This window comes from Piliocolobus tephrosceles, chromosome 19 (assembly GCF_002776525.5).
Source record: "Piliocolobus tephrosceles isolate RC106 chromosome 19, ASM277652v3, whole genome shotgun sequence".
Taxonomy (NCBI): Eukaryota; Metazoa; Chordata; class Mammalia; order Primates; family Cercopithecidae; genus Piliocolobus; species Piliocolobus tephrosceles.
Window position 1 is genome coordinate 13640933 of NC_045452.1, and position 20295 is coordinate 13661227.

General features: G+C 44.7%; 1 protein-coding gene across 5 annotated transcripts in view; it reads right to left on the bottom strand.

The window, feature by feature from the left end:
- LOC113219530 (protein PRR14L-like) overlaps nt 1-20295 on the bottom strand; it is a 53757-nt gene that overhangs the window by 30608 nt on the left and 2854 nt on the right. For 3 of the 5 annotated variants that reach the window (XM_026447050.2, XM_026447052.2, XM_026447053.2), the window contains exon 2: nt 11436-11960. The exons of 1 other annotated variant lie outside the window; for it this stretch is intronic. In XM_026447050.2, the coding sequence (XP_026302835.1) occupies nt 11436-11909 (474 nt within the window). In that variant the 5' untranslated portion in view covers nt 11910-11960. Of the gene's footprint in view, nt 1-11435; nt 12037-20295 lie in introns of all 5 variants that reach the window. One more of the 5 variants, XM_026447051.2, reaches the window with a different exon arrangement.

Here is a 20295-nt window from a genome sequence, read left to right on the forward strand (position 1 = left end):
TGACTTACTGACTTCTCTTCAAAGGTTCTGAGTTAAGAAAAACAAGTTATTCCTCACAGAAAGGCTGGAGACTCTACAGGGTTTGTGTTAATCTGAAATATAATCACAAATTGAATGAATCAGGGCCGGGAGCAGTGGCTCACGCCTTTAATCCCAGCACTTCAGGAGGCTGAGGTGGGTGGATCACCTGAGGTCAGGAGTTTGAGACCAGCCTGGCCAACATCATGAAACCCTGTCTCTACTAAAAATACAAAAATTAGCTAGGCCTGGTTGTGTGTGCCTGTAATCCCAGCTACTATGGCGGGTTGAGGCAGGAGGATCACTTGAACCCTGGAGAAGGAGGCTGCAGAGAGCTGAGATTGTGCCACTGCACTCCAGCCTGGGCAACAGAGAGAGAGAGAAACACTGTCTCAGAAAAAAAAAAAAATTGAATGAATCAAAAATAAAAGAGTGTGGGCTGAGGTCAAATGTGAGAGACCTCCCCCAACAGCCTTACCAGGGTGGTAGGCAACCTCCAGATCCAGTGGGAGCCCTGCTAGTCTGGGCTCCTGAATACAGATGAGGGCAACAGAACAACCTACTTGGATGCAATGGACGTGTAACATGATAACCTCCGTAACGTCCCCCACCTCCTCCAAAACAGCCAATCATATGATGAACACTAGCAGAAATGTATCAGACGTAATTTCCTTTTTCTACAATATTTTATCAGCTAAATGTTCTAACTTTCAGGATTCCTAAAGTTAAGAGTCCTAGGGCCGGGGGGCAGTGGCTCACACCTGTAATCCCAGCACTTTGGAAGACCAAGGCGGGCGGATCACCTGAGGTCAGGAGTTCAAGACCAGACTGACCAACATGGAGAAACTCTGTCTCTAATAAAAATACAAAATTAGTTCGGTGTGGTGGCGGATGCCTGTAATCCCAGCTACTCTGGAGGCTGAGGCAGGAGAAAGGCTTGAACCCAGGAGGCGGAGGTTGCAGTGAGCCGAGATCACGCCACAGCTCCAGACTGGGTGACAGAGAGAGACTTCATCTCAAACAAACAAACAAACAAAAACAAAAAACAAACAAAAAGAAAAACGTATACTAGGCTTTTGTATGTTATAGTTAAAAGACAATTCAGATTGCGCTACTGCACTCCAGCCTGGGTGACAGAGTAGACTCCATCTCCAAAAAAAAAAAAAAAGACAATTCAGAACTTTTTCTGTGTCTGAGTTGAACACAAATAATGTATCCTAGAAACAAAGCGTTTACAACATATTATACCCAGGTGGATCTACCATTATCGGGAAAAAAAATATGTAAAAAGTTTCACACTTTATAGCTTATATGTAAGTGCCAAAAAAACAAACGATAAAAATCAAGCATGGTATAGAGTTCTCAATGCTAAATCATCCAGGTGGGATATCACATGCCCATCTCTGAATATCTTTGGTGCACAGTTCTTAAACAAGACCAATCTCTTCCACATCCTGGCTAGTAACTTTTGTATGCGCGACAGATTTTGACCTTCCTCTTATGAGAGTGGAGTTCAGAACTGAATACATTCTTTCACAATTCAGCTTGGCTCTTGCAGCTGTCCCTTCCACTGTGCCTGTTCTAAGACAGTTCACTTTCCTTTACTGCCTTTCTTCTCCCCTCCCCAACAGCAGGGTGATCTTGATCAAATCCCAAAATTATTAGTTACAAGTATTTTTTTTTTTTTTTTTTTGAGATGAAGTCTCGCTCTGTTGCCCAGGCTGGAGTGCAGTGGCACGATCTCTACTCACTGCAAGCTCCGCCGCCCGGGTTGACACCATTCTCCTGCCTCAGCCTCTGGAGTAGCTGGGACAGCGGGCGCCCGCCACCACGCCCAGCTAATTTTTTTGGTGTGTATATTTTAAGTAGAGATGGAGTTTCACCATGTTAGCCAGGATGGTCTCGATCTCCTGACCTCATGATCTGCCAGCCTTGGCCTCCCAAAGTGCTGGGATTACAGGCCTGAGCTACCTTAGTTACAAGTTTTTAATACCTTTTGGATACGATCCTAAGACAGGAAATAATTATTTTTTTACTGGTTTACCTTCTCATTATTGAAATATTTGTTTCATGATTGGAATATTCAACTTTTAAAAATATTAAGACCAGTAACAAAAGGGCAAATACCATATGATTCCACCTGAATGATGTACCTATAGTAGTCAAATTCATAGAGACAGAAAGTAGAATGGTTGTTGTCACAGATGGGGTGAGGGGAGAATGGTGAGTTACAATTTAATGGCTACTGAGTTTCAGTTTGGGATGATGAAAAAAGTTCTAGAGATGGGTGGTAGTGATGGTTACACAACACTATAAATATGCTTAATGTGACTGAACTGCATATTTCTGGGCTCACACCTGTAATCCCAGCACTTTGGGAGGCCGAGGTGGGCGGATCACCTGAGGTCGAGAGTTCCAGACCAGCCTCACCAACATGGTGAAACCGTGAAACCCCATCTCTACTAAAATACAAAATTAGCCAGGAATGGTGTCACATGCCTGTAATGCCAGCTACTCTGGAGGCTGAGGCAGGAGAATCACTTGAACTTTGGAGACGGAGGTTGCAGTGAGTCAAGATTGTGTCATTGCGCTCCAGCCTGGGCAACAGAGTAAGACTGTGTCTTTGGGGGAAGAAAAAAAAAGGCCAGGCACAGTGGCTCACTCCTCTAATGCCAGCACTCTGGGAGGCTGAGGCGGGTGGATCACGAGGTCAGGAGTTCGAGACCAGCCTGGCCAACATGGTGAAACCCTGCCTCTACTAAAAATACAAAAGTTAGCTGGGCATAGTGGCGTGTACCTATAGTCCCAGCTACTTGGGAGGCTGAGGCAGAGAATCGCTTGAACCCACGAGGCAGAGATTACAGTAAGCTGAGATCGTGCCACTGCACTGGGAGAACAGAATGAGATGCTGTCTGAAAAAAAAAAATCGCCGGGCACTGTGACTCACACCTGTAATCCTAGCAACTTTGGGAGGCCGAGGTGGGCAGATCACAAGGTCAGGAGTTCAAGATCAGCCTGGCCAACATGGTGAAACCCCATATCTACTAAAAATACAAAAATTAGCTGGCTATGGTGGCACGTGCCTATAATCCCAGCTACTCAGGAGGCTGAAGCAGAACTGCTTGAAGCGGAACCTGGGAGGCGGATGTTGCAGTGAGCTGAGATCGCTCCACTGCACTGCAATCTGGGCTACAGAGTGAGACTCTGGCTCAAAAAGAAAGAACACCACAGAAGTGATATTGGTTCTCCTCATGGTGTCCTACTGGGGGCAGTGTCCTATCAGGAGGCACTGTCCTATCACGGTGTTAGGGTGCCTCATTCCTGGAGGCAAACTTTCATCACCTGGTTTGGGTGGATTCTGCCAGGTTTCTCCACTGTGAAGTTACTATTCCACCTTTGTAACTAATAAATATCTTGTAGGGAAATACTTTGAGACTATGTAAACATTTGTTTCTCAAACATTTAGCCACTAGCTTTAACATCCATTAATGATTCCTGCTTGAGATAATTATTATTGCGATGGTTGCCAAACAGTGCTTTTTCTATTTCCATCATTCCATCTTTATTTATTAATTGGAATTCTGTAAGACCTTTCTTTTCTCACTTTTAATTCAATTACAGTGAAAGGATACAAAGAAAATCAGCAAACGGGCTCATGGGTATTTGTTTTATTCTACGGGTACTATAGGTTGCTGCAAAAGTAAGTGTCGAATAATTCATCACTATCATTTATTTTAAGCTCAAACCATCCCATACTTGGCCACTGGGAGCCCCTTCAAGTTAGCTGCTGTGTCCTTCTGATATATCCCCAAAATTTTCTGAGCATTTGGTCACAAATTGTTCTAGGCACATCTTGCGTTTTTCCCTCTCCTGTCCTGGAACAGCCATTTCTCCAAGGAATCTTGGCTCCTTTTATTGGAAAAAAGTATTCAGAGCCAAGACTAGGTGTGCTTACTGCTACAAGGTGTCTGTCATTACTTCTAGGCCCAATCTTATACACTCATTTATACACATATTTCCATCTCTATGTGTCTGTATTAAGAACCCCATGTTGGCCCGGCGCGGTGGCTCAAGCCTGTAATCCCAGCACTTTGGGAGGCCGAGACGGGTGGATCACAAGGTCAGGAGATCGAGACCATCCTGGCTAACACGGTGAAACCCCGTCTCTACTAAAAAATACAAAAAATCTAGCCGGGCGAGCTGGCAGGTGCCTGTAGTCCCAGCTACTCGGGAGGCTGAGGTAGGAGAATGGTGTAAACCCGGGAGGCAGAGCTTGCAGTGAGCTGAGATCTGGGCACTGCACTCCAGCCTGGGCGACACAGCGAGACTCTGTCTCAAAAAAAAAAAAAGAACCCCATGTTAGGCCGGGCGCCATAGCTCATGCCTGTAATCCCAACACTTTGGGAGGCCAAGGTGGCCGGATCATGAGGTCAGGAGATTAAGACCATCCTGGCTAACATGGTTTAGTAGAAACCCTGTCTCTACTAAAAATACAAAAAAATAGTTAGCCAGGCATAGTGGTATGAGTCTGTAGTCCCAGATACTTGGAAGGATGAGGCAGGAGAATTGCTTGAACAACTGGGAGGAGGTTGCAGCGAGCCAAGATCGCACCACTGCACTCCAGCCTGGGCGACAGAGTGAGACTCTGTCTCAAAAAAAAAAAAAAAAAAAGAACCCCAAGTTCACACTAATAACTCCAATAACTGCAATTCATGGAGTTGATGTTTGGGTCAGGGTTCATGTTTGCCACCTCTCGTTTGTAGTTTATTTCTCTGTGAGAAAGCTGGCTGTCATTATCCACACATATTTACTTATTTCCCCAATCCTAGAATACATATAGGCATTTTGTTTAGAAATGGCTAAGTCCTACCCCTGTGAGAAACAAATTTACTAATATTTTCTATGTTTTTTGGCTTTAGTCTTTAAGAGGATATAGTCGAATTAGTGTTTGCTAAAGTAATGTGGGCTACCCACCTCATCGGTTTTGTTATTCATTTGTAATACAGTTAAGACTCACTTGTTATAGTTTCTATTCAGCTTTGGGCCCATGTCACATCCCTGTTGTCTAGTTAGTTATTTTTCAAGTATGAAGTTAGAACTATACCAAAAGATGTACTTACAGAAGTGCCAGCTCCTCCTACCCTTTCTGTTCCATTTCCATTCCCCCATTCTTTCAGTATAGGTAATCAAATTCATTAGTTTCTGGTCTATCCTTCCCATATGTACTTGTGTATAGATTTTATACAAATGAGCAGATACTTCAATATAGGCTTATTTCCTCTTCTTTCTTCCATGTAAAGGGTAACACTATAGATATTGATTTGCATTTTTTACTTAACAGTATATCCTACTTTACAGAAGCGAGTCAACAGAGCAGGCCTGAGAAAAGTCTACTTGCAGGGTCAGGCTTGGTTAGCATCTGGGAACTAGAGTTTGGGAGTTTCCACCATTCCCTAAATAAGAGTGGCTCACTGTGCCTACACTATAATGTGGTTTATGCTAAACACCTGCTTTCCTTCCAGGAGTCGGAAATTTTGCTATGTGCCAGGCAGAGGAGGTCCATGCAACCAGTCCCCACTAACAAACTCCCATGGTAGACAATAGTTAATATGCGTTGTCACAATTTGTTCCTGAAGGAGGTTAAGTGTGTACGACTCCACTGGGAAAGGACTCTTGGAAGCTTGCACTGGATTTCCTCTGGACTTTGCTCTATGCTTCCCTTTTGCTGATTTTCTTTGTATCCTTTCACTGTAATAAACTGTAGCTGTGAGAACAATTAAATGCTGAGTCCTGTGAGTTTCAGCAAATCTCAAAACCTGCAGGCGATTTTGGGGACCCCTGACACACCTGGAAATCACTCCATATCAGTATACACAGATCTTCCTCATTATTATATCTGGATAATACTTCATGTGTGGACATACTTTATGCCATAATTTATTCAATCTCTCTCCTATATATGGGCATTTAGGTTGTTTCCAATATTTTGCAATTATAAACTGCTTAAAAGAACAACCTTGTGTATATGTATTATTATACTGCTAGAAGTGTATCTTTTTTTTTTTTTGAGACAGAGTTTTGCTCTTGTCACCCAGGCTGGAGTGCAATGGTGTGATCTCGGCTCACTACAACCCTTTCTTCCGGGTTCAAGTGATTCCCCTGCCTCAACCTCCCAAGTAGCTGGGATTACAGGCACCCGCCATCGCGTCCGGCTAATTTTTTCTATTTTTAGTAGAGATGGGGTTTTACCATGTTGGCCACACTGGTCTTGAACTCCTGACCTCAGGTGATCCACCCATTTTGTCCTCGCAAAGTGCTGGGATCACAGGCATGAGCCACCGCGCCTGGCCTCTTTTTTTTGAGACGGAGTCTCGCTCTGTCACCGAGGCTGGAATGCAGTGGTGCCAACTTGGCTCACTGCAACCTCCGCCTTCCACCTTCTGCCTCTGGGGTTCAAGCGATTCTCCCACCTCAGCCTCCCAAGTAGCCTGGATTACAGCCATACATCACTGCGCCCAGCTAATTTTTGTATCTTTAGTAGACACAGGGCTTCACCATGTTGCCCAGGCTAGTCTCAAACTCTTGATCTCTGGTGATCCACCCGCCTCAGCCTCCCAAAGTGGTGGGATTATAGGCCTAGAAGTGTATCTTTTAAGGCAGGTTTCCTTGAAGTGCTAGGTCAACAGGTCAAGGCAAGAGCAGTTTTGTTAAATGTTGCCAAATTCTTCCTCAGAAAGGTTGTATCAGTTTGCATTCCCACCAGCAATGTGTTAGAATGTCTGTTTCCTCATAGCCTCTCTAACCAGACACGTTGTCATACATTTTCATTTTCACCCATCTGATAGTCAAAAAGTGATACCCTTAGATCAAAGGGAAAAAAGTGGTATCTCTGCATTTCTTTGAAAAACTTTGCATTTCTCTAATTACATGAGGCTGACCATCTCTTATGTTTAATCACCACACACACAAACACATGCACAGTTCATTATCAAGTCTTCTCATTTTTCTTTTTCTTTTCTTTTTTTTTGCGAGGGAGTCTTGCTCTGTCGTCAGGCTGGAGTCCAGTGGCACAATCTCAGCTCACTGCAACCTCCACCTCCTGGGTTCAAGCAATTCTCCTGCCTCAGCCTCCTGAATAGCTGGGACTAAAGGCGTGCACCACCATGCCCAGCTAATTTTTGTATTTTTAGTAAAGACAGGGTTTTACATGTTGGCCAAGATGGTCTCAATCTCTTGACCTCATCATCCGCCCACCTCAGCCTCCCAAAGTACTGGGATTACAGGCGTGAGCCACCATGTCTGGCCAAAGTCTTCTCAGTTTTCTATTGGGCTTTGGTTCTTCATTCTTCAATTTAAGAGTTCTTCATACATTACAGATACAGACCCTTTATCTCTGATACACATTGCAAATACGTTCTCTCAATTTGTCAGTTGTCTTTTGACTGTGGGATATTTTGCCAATCTAGCAAGAGCTCTTATAAATTGAGATCAGGGGATGCCCGAGGTTTGCAAATCTGAAATGTTATGCAAATGGTATGTCTGTTTTTCTGAAAGGTCTGCAGTGTTCAGATTTCCAAAGGGTCCTGTGACCTGACAGTGATTAGGAGCTGCTGCTGCCCCACATCTTCCACTGGCCTAACTGTGCCCCACAGGACCACTCCTGCTGAATGACCTCTAAATTGTTGAAGGCATCTCTCACGTCTCTTGACTGTTCTCTTTCACAAGTTAGACACCCAATGATCTGGCTTCCAGACGCGTATTTTCAGGTTGTGTCATTAGTGTGAACACTTATCCATGAATGCACTCCTGGTTTTTTATACCTCTTACACACATGACAACAACAGGAGAGTATAATACTCTAGCTGTGGCCTGACCAGCACATAAAGGAACACAACCACCACTTCTCAGTCCAGATAACACATTTCCCTTAATTATTTTAAGAGCAAATTGGCTTTTCCTGGCACAAAGTCAATTCTAATTGACCTGCTAAAACATGCAGGTCTTCCGTTTCCCCTTTCCCCGTAAGTACTTCTGTTTCTTTTCACTTGTGGAGATCACTTTTTGAAACCAACTACAAAATGTTAACATTTGTATCAATTAAATTTCATTCTGCTTTATACAATTCAAGATGGAATATACACCTGGTGGAGCTGGGAGAAAAAGGATGATTTTAAAAAACAACAGGGAGGCCAGGCGCAGTGGTTCACGCCTGTAATCCCAGCACTCTGGGAGGCCGAGGTGGGCGGATCACGAGGTCAGGAGATCGAGACCATCCTGGCTAACATGGTGAAATTCTGCCTGTACTAAAAATACAAAAAATTAGCTGAGTGTGGTGGCGGGCGTCTGTAGTCCCAGCTACTCGGGAGGCTGAGGCAGGAGAATGGCATGAACCTGGGAGGTGGAGCTTGCAGTGAGCCAAGACTGCACCACTGCACTACAGCCTGGATGACAGAGCAAGACTCCGTCTCCAAAAAAATAAAAAGAACAGGGAGATAGTAATCTAGTAATCTAGTTCTTAGGTTGGTTGTTATGTAAGCATGTGTATGTATATGTATGTATATACAAATACATATATGTACGTGTGTTTGTTATACTTTATGCATATTACACATGCTTTTATATCAAATAATACATTAAGAAACTTTTCTCTCCTGAAGTGGCCGGTCCCTAAATTGGAAAAAAAAAAAAAGAAACTTTTCTTAAGACTCAGCCCACCACATTAAGAAGTAACACAATAGGAACTTTGGGATCCTTAGTCTTTTACCTATTTAACTGTATTTTTAAAAGATAGGGCATCGGCCGGGTGCAGTGGCTCACCCTGTAATCCCAGCACTTTGGGAAGCTGAGGCGGGTGGATCACCTGAGGTCAGGAGTTCGAGACCAGCCTGACCAACATGGTGAAACCCTGTCTCTACTACAAAAATACCAAAAAAATTAGCTGGGCATGGTGGCGGATGCCTGAGTCCCAGCTACTCGGGAGGGTGAGGCAGGAGAATGGCGTGAACCCGGGAGGTGGAGCTTGCTGTGAGCTGAGATCGCACCACTGCACTCCAGCCTGGGCAACAAGAGCGAAACTCCTTCTCAAAACAAAGCAAAACAAAACAAAACAAAAGATAGGGCATCACAGCATAAACTCAAATATCACGTTTAAATGTTACTTAATGCTTCATTCATTCCTAATCATAGTCACTGTATGAAGCCTACTAACAACAATTAACTGCCCTTTATCTTATGTAAAGAAATGATGTATGTTATCAAGAACAGGATGAGAGCGTAGCCCAGGCAGCCCAAAGAATATGAACTTGTTGGGGGTTTAGAGCAGGGGTTGGCAAATCACAGCCCGCAGGCCAGCAGCCTGTGCTAATAAATATTTATTGGAATACAGTCACTTTCACTCATTTATGTATTGCTTTTGCCCACTTTCTGCTACAATGGCAAAGCTGAGTTGTTCCAAAAGAGACCACATATGGCCTGGCATGGTGGCTCATGCTTGTAATCCCAGCACATTGGGAGGCTGAGGTGAGTGGATCACAGGTCAGGAGTTCAAAACCAGCCTGGTCAACATAGTGAAACTCTGTCTCTACTAAAAATGCAAAAAAATTAGCCAGGCGTGGTGGCCGGCGCCTGAAATCCCAGCAACTCAGGAGGCTGAGGCAGGAGAATTGCTTGATCCCAGGAGGTGAAGGTTGCAGTGAGGCAAGATCACACCACTGCAATCTGGCCTGGGAGACAGTGCAAGACTCCATCTCAAAAAAAAAAACAAAAAACAAAAAAGGAGACCACATGACCTGCAAAGCCTAAAAGATTTACTATGTGGCCCCGACAGAAAAAGTTTGCTGACCCCTGGCTTAGAAAACCATCTAGTGGAGAGAGTCCGCTGGGCAGGTACATTCCTTTAAGAATCTGGAAGGCCCGACCGGGTGCGGTGGCTCATGCCTGTACTCAGCATTTTGGGAGGCCGAGATGGTTGGATCACTTGAGGTCAGGGGTTCTAGACCAGCCTGGTTAACATGGTGAAGCCCCATCTCTACTAAAACTACAAAAATTAGCCAGGCGTGGTGGTAGGTGCCTATAATCCCAGCTACTCAGGAAGCTGAGGCAGGAGAATCACTTAAACCCGGGAGGTGGAGGTTGTAGTGAGCCGAGATCTAACCACTGCACTCCAGCCAGGGCGACAGAGCAAGACTCTGTCTCAAAAAACAGAAAAAAGAATTTGGAGGGCCCAGCTCAGCGGCTCATGCCTGTAATCCCAGCGCTTTGAGAAGCCGAGGTGCGAGGATTGCTTGAACCAAGGAATTTGAGACCAGCCTAGGTAACATACTAAGACTCTGTCTCTATTTAAAAAAAAAAAAAAAAAAAAGGTTGAGACCATCACACTATCATAGCTCACTACTAGTCTCAACTAACCAATCTCTCTGGGTATAAATTAAAGCGCACATCAGCTGGTCACGGTGGCTCACGCCTGTAATCCCACCAGATTAGAAGGCTGAGGTGCGTGGATAATTTAAGTCAGGAGTTCGAGACCAGACTGGCCACCATGACGAAACCCCATCTCTACTAAAAATGCAAAACAATTAGCTGGGCATGGTGGCTCATGCCATAATCACAGCTATCTGGAAGGCTGAGGCAAGAGAATCGCTTGAACCCGGGAGGCAGAGGTTGCAGTGAGCCAAGATTGTTCCACTGCACTCCAGCCTGGGCGACAGAACGAGACTTCTTTTTTTTTTTTTAAAAAAAAAGCGGTGGCTCAAGCCTGTAATCCCAGCACTTTGGGAAGCCGAGACGGGTGGATCACGAGGTCAGGAGATCGAGACCATCCTGGCTAACACAGTGAAACCACGTCTCTACTAAAAAAATGCAAAAAACTAGCCGGGCGAGGTGGCGGGCGCCTGTAGTCCCAGCTACTTGGGAGGCTGAGGCAGGAGAATGGCGTAAACCCGGGAGGCAGAGCTTGCAGTGAGCTGAGATCCGGCCACTGCACTCCAGCCTGGGCGACTGAGCGAGACTCCGTCTCAACAACAACAACAACAACAACAACAACAAAAAAAAAGGCCTCCTTTCAAAGGTTTCTCTGTAATACTTCACTCCAACCTACCAAAACATAAGGACTAAGTATATCTATATCATTTCTTAACATCAAATGCTGAAATACCACATGATTTTCACAGACTCAATATTTCATATACAGTCGCTGCTTCAGAGAAGTGACACTTTTTTACTAAGCACTTCCTCTCTTCAAGTGTCTGATATGACACAAATGTTTTTTTAAAAGATCATCAAAACAAAGTTAACTTCAAAATCAACGTTTTGGAAATGTTGCAAGAATAAATCATAAGCTAACCATCAGCATCTGTATTTTATCAAGAGAAAGCTGTCACTCACACTCAACTCTTCTGAATGGAGATTTCATTTCTTACCTGACTTGGGCTAATCTTTTCTTCAGTAGCTGTGGAATGTTGATGTAGATCTTCCTTTGCTCCCTCAGAAGGTTCTCTTACAATTTCCGCCTGGCCCCTTGGATCTCTGAAGACCTTTGGCTCCATGCTCTTGCTTCTCTTTGCCCTATCCAAGATCCCAGATGCCACAGAATCTCCTGCTGTGGAGTCCACTAACCCACATCGCCCAGGCTCACTCCCAGGATCCAAGGTCTCATAGGTTTCTTCACAACAACTCTCCACACGAGTCCTCTGCAGCTCCAAGGGCAATGCCCTACTCTGACTTAAAAGAGGGCTTGAGGCTCCAGGTTTTACATTTGGAATCACACTTGGCTCAGGGTCAGCATGAAGCTCTCTGGAGACACTTACTGGGAGTTCAGAGTATAATTCCTGTACCACAGCAGACATGGAGGAATCAAGTGGAACTGGCTGAGTCTCTACTCCAGATGACAGCATCAGGGCAGATGCAGATTATGGAGTCAAGTCTTTTATATCAAACGATTCCCCCTGACACAAATCACAGGAAGGGATAAAAGTTTAAAACCTTGATAGCTTAGAAGAAGGCTGCCTCAGTTCCAACCGGCTACAATGAAGAAAATAAGTTCTACTTTAAATGCTAGCATCATCTGGCACCAAAAATTTCTCCTTGATGAATTTGTAGAAAAATAAATACCTTAACCTTTAATAGGCATTTGACTAATCTCAATTCAAATACTGTCTTATGAACAATTCTTAATTTAAATGTGAAGGGCCAGCCAATGTAGATGAGAATAAGACATCCAAGGATAGATCTGATGTGAATTAGAAAATAAAGACGGTTTTCTGTTTGTTTTCATGGGCATGAACCTTACCTCTTTTGTTCACTGCTACATCCCCATGCCATCCTATAGCACATACTCAGCAAATATTTGTTGAACATACACTGAAGGACTCTGGAAAATTTCATATACTGACTTTTCCTTTTTGAGGGAGGATAGGGATAAAGTGGGATTCCATTCCTTTACTGCTTACTAAATACTTGAGCTCTCTCTACCCAGCCTAGCACGAGAAACTACTAAACCAGCTCGTTAGCAGAATCCTTCCTGATTTTTATCCTGCATCTTCAGATTTTCCAAGTGTTTTCCACAGTCATCACTCATTTGATTCTCATAACAACCCTTTGAGCTAAGTAGGGCAGCTATCAGCTTCTTGTTATAGATCCTAACACACCTGAGGAGGTTAAATATGACCTGCCTAAAATATTACATGGTTGTCTGAGAGAATAGAGGCGAAGGTGTATCAAGAAAGAGCTTCCACTGTGTTCGTAATGTTTCATTTCTTACATTGAATGTTAGCAACAGGTTATTTGCTGAAACACTTATATCTAAGCAGTTTGTAACACTACACCATACAAATAGCCAAAACACACACATACTTAGGGCCAGGGGTTCTTGGCTTGTAACTTTTCCAGTTTAGTGTACCAAACATGCAGTTTTCACAACAAAATCCACTTTGACCGTTCTGATTAGTCTGAATGTTTACAGGCCTTGAAATAAATCTTGCCTAAGTAGGTGGAAAAAAACCTCTGCTTTGACCTAACCAAGGCAAAAATTGGTTAGCCAAATAAGATACTTCAAGCTTTCATTTCTTTTTAGACAGGATCTTGCTCTGTCACCCAGGCTAGAGTACCGTGGTGCAATCATTCCTCATTGCAGCCTCCCTCTCCCAGACTCAAGTGATCCTCCTGCCTCAGCATCCTGTAGCTGGGACAGGTGCACATCACCACAACTGGCTAATTTTTTTATTTTTTTGAGACGGAGTCTCGCTCTGTCACCTAGACTGGAGTGCAGTGGCATGATCTTGGCTCACTGCAATCTCCGCTTCCCGGGTTCAAGTGATTCTTCTGCCTCAGCCTCCTGAGTAGCTGGGACTACAGGCGTGTGCCACCACACCCGGCTAATTTTTGTATTTTTAGTAGAGACAAGGTTTCACCACGTCGGCCAGGTTGGTCTTGAACTCCTGACCTCATAATCTGCCCACCTCGCCTTCCAAAGTGCTGGGATTACAGACATGAGCCACCGTGCCTGGCGACACCTGGCTAGTTTTTTTTTTTTTGGTGGAGACAAGTTTTGATACGTTATCCAGGATGGTTTCCAACTCCTGAGCTCAAGCAATCCTCCTGCCTTGGCCCCGCAAAGTGCTGGGATTATAGGCACGAGTCACCATGCCTGACCCACACTTTCATTCTTGATGCTTTCCCTAACCCTAAAGGAGAGAAAAGATGAATTTTAATGAACCTTCCCAAAGGTAAAAGAGCGTAACGTTATAATACTAACTTAAATACCAGAAGTGATAAGAACTCAGATTGCTGTTACATGATGTTTAGGTAACACAGAAAGGCAAATTTAAAAAATTAAATCCAAAACATTAGGCTGGGCGCAGTGGCTCGCACCTGTAATCCCAGCATTTTGGGAGGCTGAGGCAGGCAGATTGCTTGACGTCAGGAGTTCGAGAACAGCCTGATCAATATGGTGAAATCCAGTCTCTACTAAAAATACCAAAATTAGCTGGGCATGGTGGCAGGCTCCCGTAATCCCAGCTACTTGGGAGGCTGAGGCACGAGAATCACTTGAACCCAGGAGGTGGAGGTTGCAGCGAGCCAAGATCACGCTACTGCACTCCAGCCTGGGCAACAAAGCAAGACTCCCATCTCAAAGAAAAAAATGAACAAGCAACAAAACAAAACATTACCAAGAGATAAACTGTGTGTATAGGCCAAGAACGAGAATCAAATGAGATTCTGGATGTGAAAAGCTTTCATAAACAGTGCTGTAAGGCTGGGTGCAGTGGCTCATGCCTATAATCCCAGCACTTTGGGAGGTCCAGGCAGGCAGATCACCTGAGGTCAGGAGTTAGAGACCAACCTGGCCAACATGATGAAACCCCGTCTCTACTAAAAATAAAATTAGCTGGGCACGACGGCAGGCGCCTGTAGTCCCAGCTCTTGGGAGGCTGAGGCAGGAGAATTATTTGAACCCAGGAGACGGAGGTTGCAGTGAGCCAATATCATACCACTGCACTCCAGCCTGGGTGACAGAGCCAGACTCTGTCTCAAAAACAGTGCTGAGAGAAATGTATCCCTTTTAGATCTAGAATCTTCCCCTTTCTCCTTTATTTCCAGATCAAGATCTTTCTAGGGGCACTTCAGATTTTAGGCCATTTGTGTGTGTGTGTGTGTGTGTGTGTGTGTGTGTGTGTGTGTGTGTGTGTAAGGTGGGGGATGGGGGAGGTTAGTAGAGATAATGTGAAGTTGCTATTTGATGCCAAAAATAAGTAGGAAGTACTCAATTTTAATTTGGTTCAGTTTTCCTTTCCCAACAACATACACAGTCCATTTTTCAGCTGTCACAGCACATACAGATTTGAAGAGTAAATGCAGGAAAGGATACGGCAAAAGAGTAGATTTTTCAAAGGAGATGGCCTCCTTGGGTCTCTGCCATCTTATGCATCTGACCCTGCCTACCACAGAGACATGGGTGTTCTTAAAACTTAATTCTTGATTCCTCCCTTTTTAGGCTTCACTTTCTTGATAACCTCATCTTTTTCTGCAGCCTCTGTGATGAGGATGACTCAAAACTCTTCCTTTTTTTCTTTTTTGGGATGGAGTCTTGCTCTGTCGCCCAGGCTGGATGGAGTGCGGTGGCGACATCTCGGCTCACTGCAATCTCTGCCTCCCAGGTTCAAGGATTATCCTGCCTGTGTCTCCTGAATAGCTGGGATTACAGGCATGTGCCATCATGCCTGGCTAATTTTTGTATTTTTAGTAGAGATGGGGTTTCACCATGTTGGCCAGGCTGGTCTTGAATTCCTGACCTCAAGTAATCTGCCCACCTCGGCCTCCCAAAGTGCTGGGATTAAGGGTGTGAGCCACTGCACCTGGCCTAAAACTCTTCCTTTAAGCACAGAGTTACCATAGACTCAGCAATTTCCCTCATAGGTATATATGCACAAAACATACGTCTACATAAAAATTTGTACACAAATGTCTTTAGCAGCACTACTCATAATAGTCAAAAAGTAGAAACAATCCAAATATCCATCAACTGATGAATGCATAAACAAAATGTGGTATAGCCATACAATAGAATATTATTCAACCATAAAAAGGAATGGAGAAATAATACATGTTACAACACAAATGAACCTTGAAGACATTATGCTAAGTGAAAGAAGCCAGTGGCAGAAGATCACATATTACAAGATCCCCTGCATAGGAATGTCTAGAATAGGCAAATCTTACTATGAACCCAGCTATTAAGAAGGGAAGATCACACCCATGGGAGGCCAAGGTGGGCGGATCACGAGGTCAGGAGTTGGGAGACCATCCTGGGTAATACGGTGATACCCCATCTCTACTAAAAATACAAAAAATTAGCTGGGCATGGTGGCACGTGCCTGTAGTCCCAGCTGCTCTGTAGGCTGAGGCAGGAGAATCGCTTCAACCCGGGAGGCAGAGGTTGCAGTGAGCCAGGATTGCGCCACTGCACTCCAGCCTGGGAGACAAGAGCGAACTCTGTCCAAAAGGCTGGGATTCTTGGAGAAATCAGGAGTGGACAGCTGATGGACACAGAGTTTCTTTTTCGAGTAATAAAAATTTTCTAAAGTCGATTATGGTGATGGCTGTAGAACTCTGTGACTATATCAAAAACCACTGACTGGTACAATTTAAATCAGTCAATTGTCTGGCATATGAATTAAATCTTAACAAAAATGATTTCTTTTAAAAAAAGAAACCTGACCGGAAGCGGTGGCTCACACCTGTAATCCCAGCACTTTGGGAGGTCGAGGTGGGTGGATCACCCAAGGTCAGGAGTTCCAGACCAGAATGGCCAACAAGGTGAAACCCTGTCTCTACTAAAAATCCAAAAAATTGGCTGGGCATGTTGGCGAACACCTGTAATCCCAGCTACTTGGGAGGCTGAGGCAGGAGAATCGCTTGAACCTGGAAGGCAGAGGTTGCAGGGACCTGAGATGGGGCCACTACATTCCAGACTGAGTGAGACCTTGCCTCAAAAAAAACGGAAACTGACCCTGACCTCAACCTCTCTCTCAATTCCTAACCTACATTTCACTTGCAAGAATGGCACCCCCAAAACTTACCATGTTTTTTTTTTTCTTTTTGAGACGGGGTCTGGCTCTGTCGCCCAGGCTGCAGCGCAGTGGCCGGATCTCAGCTCCCTGCAAGCTCCGCCTCCCAGGTTCACGCCATTCTCCTGCCTCAGCCTCCCGAGTAGCTGGGACTACAGGCGCCCGCCACCTCGCCCGGCTACTTTTTTGTATTTTTTAGTAGAGACAGGGTTTCACCGTGTTAGCCAGGATGGTCTCAAACTCCTGACCTCGTGATCCACCCGTCTCGGCCTCCCAAAGTGCTGGGATTACAGGCTTGAGCCACCGCGCCCGGCCAAAAACTTACCATGTTTAAAACACAATTTATTCAATCTATTGAATAATTGAGTCTTTCTACATGCAAACAGCTTTGAGAAACAAGGATAAATAATATGCTCCCAGTAAACTTACATGCTCATTCCTTCTTTCTTTTTTTTTTTTAAAAAAAGAGTCAGGGTCTTGCTGTGTCACCCAGGCTGGAGTGTGGTGGTGCAATCATAGCTCACTATAACCTTGAACTCGTGGGTTCAAGCAATCCTTTCGCCTCAGCATGCCTGGCTAATTTGTTGCTGTTTTTTTTTTTTTTTTGAGAAGGAGTTTCCCTCTTGTTGCCCAGGTGGGAGTGCAACACTGAGATCTCTGCTTACCACAATCTCCACCTCCTGGGTTCAAGCGATTCTCCTGCCCCAGCCTCCCGAGTAGCTGGGATTACAGGCATTCGCCACCACGCCCAGCTAATTTTGTATTTTCAGTAGAGACGGGGTTTCTCCATGTTGGTCAGGCTGATCTCAAACTCCTGACCTCAAGTGATCAGCCTGCCTTGGCCTCCCAAACTGCTGGGATTACAGGCGTGAGCCACTGTGCCTGGCCTAATTTTTTATTTTTCTAGATAATTTTGTAGGTCTTGTTATGTTGCCCAGGCTGGTCTCAAACTCCTGGGTTCAAGCAATCCTCCTACCTCAGCCTCCCAAAAGTGCTGAAATTACGAGCATGAGCCACTCTGACTAGCCACATGCTTATTCTTAATCCTGTTGCTTCTCAGAAAACGCACCATCATTATTCTGGAGCTCAGATTTGAATGAATCCCCAGCCATAACCATATCTGACTTCCCCTCACCATTCAATCAGCACTTGCAGCCTGTGGACTCAACTCCCTGCAGTGTTTCTAGTAAATTCTACTCCCTTCCATCCCCAAGGTTCTAGCTCAACATTTTGTTCCAAATGTTGCTCCACATAGGGTCATGCACAAATACAGGTTTACTAAACAGATCTTTATCATAAAGAGTCAATACTGACAATCACATAAAATGGTTCATCTCTTGATATTCCTGTTTGGACCAAATTCTAAGAATTTTCAACCTGTAAAACAACTAGCCACACTGGCTAGAGAAGCAAAACAGACACCCCCTCCTTTTTCTCCTGGACTAATTCTGGGTCCCCAAATCTCTGAGCAGTATTGCAGATCCGTTACCAAGAACAGCTAGAACGTTCAGAAGTGAGGTGATATTTAGAGGCAAGCCTAGAGTGGCAGGTTAAACTTATTTTCAGCTCAGTAGCTCACACCATCTATCAAAGTATTGATAATGCTACAAGGCTGCAGTAACAGAACCCGATTTTGAGAAGACATTCAAGTTCTTTAAAACTAAATTTCTGAATGTAATGGAGCAATCTAAAAGGATGATGTAAAAATATCTCTCTACAGCGAGACTTGGTGGCTCATGCCTGTAATACCAGCAGTTTGGGAGGCTGAGGCGGGCAGATCACTTGAGGTCAAGAGTTCAAGACCAGCCTGACCAACACGGTGAAACCCTATCTCTATTTAAAAATGCAAAAATTAGCCGGGCATGGTGGCAGGAGCCTGTAATCTCAGCTACTTGGGAGGGTAAGGCACAAGAATCCCTGGAACCTGGGAGGCGGAGGTTGCAGTGAGCAGAGATCACGACACTGTACTTTAGCCTGGGCAACAGAGGGAGACTCAGATATATATATATGTATATGGCAAATATCACAGTGTCACCTTGGACAAAGGCATCACCAATGACTTATCTGCATGTTGAACTAAATTTCAAACTAAGGACTCAAGCAATCCTCCTGCCTCAGCCTCCTAAGCAGCCAGGACTACAGGTGCGAGGCAATGAACCCAGCAAATACTTTTATTTTTTGTAGAGACAGGGTCTCACTACATTGCCCAGGCTGGTCTTGAGCTCGTGGCCTCAAGTGATTCTCCCACCTCGGCCTCCCAGAGTGGGCTGCTGCACCCAGCCTTGTACTTAGTTTTCAAAACAGTGAGTATATATTACTTATGTTAAAATGTCTAACCATTATTTCTGAAGATTTAAATGCACAGCAATAAAAACAGCTGGTAAGTTTATTATCTCTTTGTTTTATCAGTATTTTTCCAGCTGTCAGCTCTCTGCCATAACCATCAATGTTTTTTTTTTTTTTTTTTTGAGACGGAGTCTCGCTCTGTTGCCAGGGCTGGAGTGCAATGGCTGGATCTCAGCTCACTGCAAGTTCCGCCTCCCGGGTTTACGCCATTCTCCTGCCTCAGCCTCCCGAGTAGCTGGGACTACAGGCGCCCGCCACCTCGCCCGGCTAGATTTTTGTATTTTTTTTAGTAGAGACGGGGTTTCACCGGGTTAGCCAGGATGGTCTCAATCTCCTGACCTTGTGATCCGCCCGTCTTGGCCTCCCAAAGTGCTGGGATTACAGGCTTGAGCCACCGCGCCCGGCCACCATCAATGTTTTTACATTAAAGTGTTAAGTGTGAAGTGAAAGGGAAGAGTGAGTAACACATGCTTATAAAATGTTGACAGGGATTTACAGCTTAATCTTTGCTGATGAGTTATATCAATCTATTGGGTGAGGATACCAGATAATTACCTAGTTTGAGGTATAGGCAAAAAATAAACCATAGATTTATGAACAACTCTTGACAGCTGCTACTGGCTTGTCTTTATCACAACACAAATAAGTACTTTATTAGATTGTGTAGGGAATGGATTTATTCCCAAAAAGTGACTAATACTTACAGGAAGTATGAAAATTATTATTATTCCAGTAAAAGTAGAAATTATTTTATGTTGAGGACAATTATTTCATGCTCTTTCTTTTTTTTTTTTGAGACGGAGTCTTGCTCTGTCGCCCAGGCTGGAGTGCGGTGGCCGGATCTCAGCTCACTGAAAGCTCCGCCTCCCGGGTTCTCGCCATTCTCCCGCCTCAGCCTCCTGAGTAGCTGGGACCACAGGCGCCTGTCACCTCGCCCGGCTAGTTTTTTGTATTTTTTAGTAGAGACGGAGTTTCACCGTGTTAGCCAAGATGGTCTCGATCTCCTGACCTCGTGATCCGCCCGTCTCGGCCTCCCAAAGTGCTGGGATTACAGGCTTGAGCCACCGCGCCCGGCCTTCATGCTCTTTCTTTGCAAATGCACAAATACTTCTCCCAGAAGTCTTTTTTTTTTTTTTTTTTTGAGACGGAGTGTCGCTGTTGCCCATGTTGGAGTGCAGCGGCGCGATCTTGGCTCACTGCAAGCTCTGCCTCCTGGGTTCACGCCATTCTCCTACCTCAGTCTCCCAAGTACAGCTGGGACTACGCGTGCCTGCCACCATGGCCGGCTAATTTTTTGTTTGTTTTTTGTATTTTTAGTAGAGACAGGGTTTGACCGTGTTAGCCAGGACGGTCTCCATCTCCTGACCTC